General features: G+C 52.4%; 1 protein-coding gene across 1 annotated transcript in view; it reads left to right on the forward strand.

The window, feature by feature from the left end:
• Positions 1-1198: 1198 nt before the first annotated feature.
• The window catches only part of DRG2 (developmentally regulated GTP binding protein 2), a gene marked incomplete at its 5' end in the record, with an annotated part of 8593 nt that continues 7813 nt past the window's right edge, over positions 1199-1978 (forward strand). The window contains one exon of the mRNA XM_009069317.1: positions 1199-1359. Within this exon, the coding sequence (XP_009067565.1) occupies positions 1199-1359 (161 nt within the window). The remainder of the gene's footprint in view (positions 1360-1978) is intronic.

A 1978-nucleotide genomic window follows, 5' to 3' on the forward strand; every position in this document is an offset into this window, starting at 1 on the left:
TGGGCTATGGGGGGCTGAGGAAGAGTCCAGGGGAAGTGAGTTCTGGCTGGGATCTGAGGGAAAAAGAAACTGGGGGTGTGGGGAGCTGGAGGGGCTGGGAGAGAGTCTGGGGGAAGATGGAGCTGGGAGAGGGTCTGATAAGTAGGACAGGCTGAGGAGTGCAGGTAGGGTGTGGGTCTTAAGGGCTGGGAGGGCATCTAGGGCAGGAGCTGCCAGTCAGGGCTATGGGGGAGGCAGGATGTGAGGACATTTGTGAAGCTGGGGGGCATGAGGGGTACAGAGGGCTGGGACATGTTAGGGAGCAGGGTGAGCCCTGGGGAAAGGGTGTGGGGAAAAGGGTTCCAAGGGAATGTCCCTCTGACAGACCCCCCTTTTCCTGCCCCAGCCTGGGTGGGTGGGAATCTGCATGCCTGGAGGAGGTGTGATCCAGAGCCCTGGCAGCATCCCAGCCCTCTCGGAGCTGGGAATAGGGACACCCCAAGTGCTGCTGGCACAGGGAGGTCAGGGCTGTCTGCTGGGTGTCCCCGAGCTGGTGTGTGAATGTTTTAACTTAAAGAGGGCACTGGGGAGCTGAGCTGCTACCAGAGCTGCTGCTGGGGGCTGTAGGCTATGGGAAGTAATAGAAACACAAAATAATACAGCCTGTAAGCTCCTGGTTTTCATGCCTTTCCCTGTTACAAAGGGAAACTACTGCTTCCTTTTTTCTGGATCAGATGTAAATTCAAGGATTTTGCTAAAAATAATTCAATAAAAGAGTTTGACGCACATGAGCTCTGGGTTAAATGTGACTTTAAAAGTTGATAAGAGCAGGGGGAAATGATCTTGTGGTTTTGGACTGCTGAGTGTGTCCAGGTGTACAGAGAGGCCTTTTCCCACGAGTGTCTGTTCCCCCTGAGATCTCTCCATCCTTACTTGTCTCCCTTTGCCCATTCATTCCTGCACCTGTTCTCCCTCTGCCTTGCTCCTTTTGCTTGGGAATTTCTTAGCTGTTTCCCTCAGTTCTGACTGTGCAGGTCCCTGGAAAGTTTTCTCTCAATTCCCAGTGTTCCAAAGGGTGACAGAACCCCTTGGGGGTAGCTCTGTGCATGGCAGTGAGTTATGATGTTGACCAAGATCCATAGTGTTTCTTTTGGGCAAGTTCTTACTTCCAGCAGTGAATTACCAGTGCCAACCAGCTGTTGTGTTTGTGTTATTTCAGCCACTGAATACCACCTGGGGCTGCTGAAGGCCAAGCTTGCAAAATACAGAGCTCAGCTGCTGGAACCCTCCAAATCCCCCGCGGCCAAGGGCGAAGGCTTCGATGTGATGAAATCAGGAGATGCCCGAGTGGCACTGATTGGTTTTCCTTCCGTGGGTAAGGTCAGTGAGTGCCTGCAGTCACCATGGGCTCCTGTGATCCAAGTCTGTGGTTTGTAGTGGCTCTAAAGCAGACTTAGGATCACAGAGTCATGGAATAATGGGTTGGGTTGAAAGGACCTTAAAGGTCATCTTGTGAGATCCCAGCTGGAATGCTGGCTACCGATGCTGGTGCCCCCAACATGGGATGGATGTGAAGCTGTTAGAACAAGTTCAGAGGAGGCCACAAAGTTAGTAAGGGGACTGGAACACTTCCCATGTGGAGACAGGCTGAGAGAGTTGGGGCTGTTGAGCCTGGAGGAGAGAAGGTTGTGTGGAGACAGGGGACTATAAGGAAGCTGGAGAGGGAACTGGAGTGACAGGACAAGGGGAATTGGTTCAAATTGAAAAAGAGGGGATCTTTAGGTTAGATATTAGGAAGACATTGTTCCCTGTGAGTGCGGTGAGGCACTGGCACAGGTTTCCAAGAGCTGTGGCTTCCTTGTCCTTGGAAGTGTTCAGGGCTACATTGGACAGGGCTTGGAGCCACCTGGGCTCTTGGAAAGTGTCCCTGCCCATGGCAGGGGGATGTAATGAGCTGAGCTTTAAGGTCCCTTCCAACCCAAACCATTCCATGATTCTG

The sequence above is a fragment of the Acanthisitta chloris genome, unplaced genomic scaffold, assembly GCF_000695815.1.
Source record: "Acanthisitta chloris isolate BGI_N310 unplaced genomic scaffold, ASM69581v1 scaffold28912, whole genome shotgun sequence".
In the NCBI taxonomy this organism is placed as follows: domain Eukaryota; kingdom Metazoa; phylum Chordata; class Aves; order Passeriformes; family Acanthisittidae; genus Acanthisitta; species Acanthisitta chloris.